The 1,883-nt window shown below is 17.4% G+C and overlaps 1 protein-coding gene across 1 annotated transcript, besides 8 other annotated features; it reads left to right on the top strand.

The window, feature by feature from the left end:
- Nucleotides 1–46: part of a microsatellite that runs on past the window's edge.
- Nucleotides 47–52: 6 nt separating this feature from the next.
- Nucleotides 53–104: a microsatellite.
- Nucleotides 105–170: a sequence feature (AT_rich).
- A 23-nt stretch (nucleotides 171–193) lies between these two features.
- Nucleotides 194–320: a microsatellite.
- EDI_003430 (uncharacterized protein) lies at nucleotides 290–1,288 on the top strand (the record flags this gene model as incomplete). The annotated part of the gene is made up of 1 exon (XM_001737933.1): nucleotides 290–1,288. The coding sequence occupies one exon, from the start codon at nucleotides 290–292 to the stop codon at nucleotides 1,286–1,288; it is 999 nt and encodes a 332-aa protein (XP_001737985.1).
- Nucleotides 805–860: a sequence feature (AT_rich).
- A 49-nt stretch (nucleotides 1,289–1,337) lies between the features above and the next one.
- Nucleotides 1,338–1,444: a sequence feature (AT_rich).
- A 157-nt stretch (nucleotides 1,445–1,601) lies between these two features.
- Nucleotides 1,602–1,680: a sequence feature (AT_rich).
- A 78-nt stretch (nucleotides 1,681–1,758) lies between these two features.
- Nucleotides 1,759–1,838: a sequence feature (AT_rich).
- Between the last annotated feature and the right edge of the window lie 45 nt (nucleotides 1,839–1,883).

Consider the following 1,883-nt stretch of genomic DNA (forward strand, 5'->3'; position numbering starts at 1 on the left):
TATTATTATATTTATTATCTTTTATCATATTTTATTATTATATTATTAAATAAAAATAAAATATAAAATGAAACAATGAATAAAATATAAAATAAAATGAAATATTTAATAATTATAATTTATTAAAAATAAAAATAATTATCATTTTATTTTATTTCTTATTATTTAATGTTTTTCATAACAAATATCAATTAATAAAAATAGAATGATGATAAAATAATAAAAAAGAAGAAATTAAAACATAAAAATAAAAGAACTATAAAAACAACTAATAAATAATAAATCAAGAATGAAATTAGGATATAATGAAATAATGATAACATCAATGTATTTTAATGATATTAATGACTTTATTAATTTAGAAATGGGTGTTAAAAGATTTAGAGGAAATATTGAACGATTTCATTTTAATCCAATTCCATTAAATAAATATTCAAGAAAATTATTTACTAACATTGAAACATTTCATATTTATAATAAATATGATGAAATATTTAATGATGGAAAAATATTTAAAAAAGTAATATGGTATAAAGTAAGTTATTCAACATATTTACAAGAGAAAGAACAAGGAAATGAATGTAAAAATATAGAATATACAGAAGAAGATAGAAAATCATATGGAAATACAATACCACCAGAAGTTAAATCACTTGGATATCAGTGTTTTAGTGGTTGTGATTCATTAGCATCAATTAATATACCAACAACAATTAATGAAATAGGAGATTGTTGTTTTATTGGATGTTCATCATTAAAATCAATTAATATTCCATCTTCAATTAATGAATTAGGAAATGATTGTTTTTATTATTGTATATCATTAAAATCAATTAATATAGATAATATACAATTTATTAGTCAAGAAAGAATATTTATGAATGAACCAGTGTTAATTAATTGTGAAATACCAGAAAATCTAGAAATAATCAATGGAAAGAATATTTGCAAGAAAGATATTAATGAATTTATTATTCCATCTTCAATTACCAAATTAGGATATAAATGTTTTTATGGATGTGAATCATTAAAATCTATTAATATTCCATCATCAATTATAAAAATAGGAGATTGTTGTTTTAGATATTGTTCATCATTAAAATCAATTAATATACCATCATCAATTAGTAAAATAGGAAATTATTGTTTTAATTATTGTACATCACTAAAATCAATTAATATACCATCATCAATTACATCATTTGGATATGGATGTTTTTATGAATGTGGATGTGAAGAAGAATTAAAGAAAAATAAAAGAATACCAAGAAAATGTTTTGAATTATGATGAATGAAATAGAAATACAATAAATGAAATACAATATAAATTGAAGTAGAAATAAATTATAATTGATTATCATTTATATTATTATTATTCTTTTCTTATTTATTCTTTTTGATATAAATGATAATATAAATATAAAATGATAATAATTGAATAAATCTATTTGTTTATGAATGTTATTGTTGATACAATAATAAATAGAAATAAATAAACAAAGAGTTAAGAAATTGATGAATAAAATGAAAGTATAAATTTAGTTTATTAGAAATATAAATATTGAATCTAAAATAGTTTATCTTGTATGTCTTCAAAAAAGTATATTATCAAAATTGAATAATTAATTGATAAGTATTTTATTAATAATTCATACAGTTTCTTATAATAATAAATATTTTGTATCAAATAGAATAAACATATTTATAACATGTGTCTTTCTGTCATTTTGATTAATTCATTTGAAGAAAACTTCAAAGAATAATTATTATATTAATTTTTAATGTTTATTTGTATTTTATTTTTAATGAAATAGAAAAAAAATAATTAAAGAAAATAACGTTATAAATAACAAAAGAACACGTGGAAATGAGAAAGCAATGAG

The sequence above is a fragment of the Entamoeba dispar genome, genomic scaffold (assembly GCF_000209125.1).
Source record: "Entamoeba dispar SAW760 scf_1105229460975 genomic scaffold, whole genome shotgun sequence".
Lineage (NCBI taxonomy): Eukaryota > Evosea > Mastigamoebida > Endamoebidae > Entamoeba > Entamoeba dispar.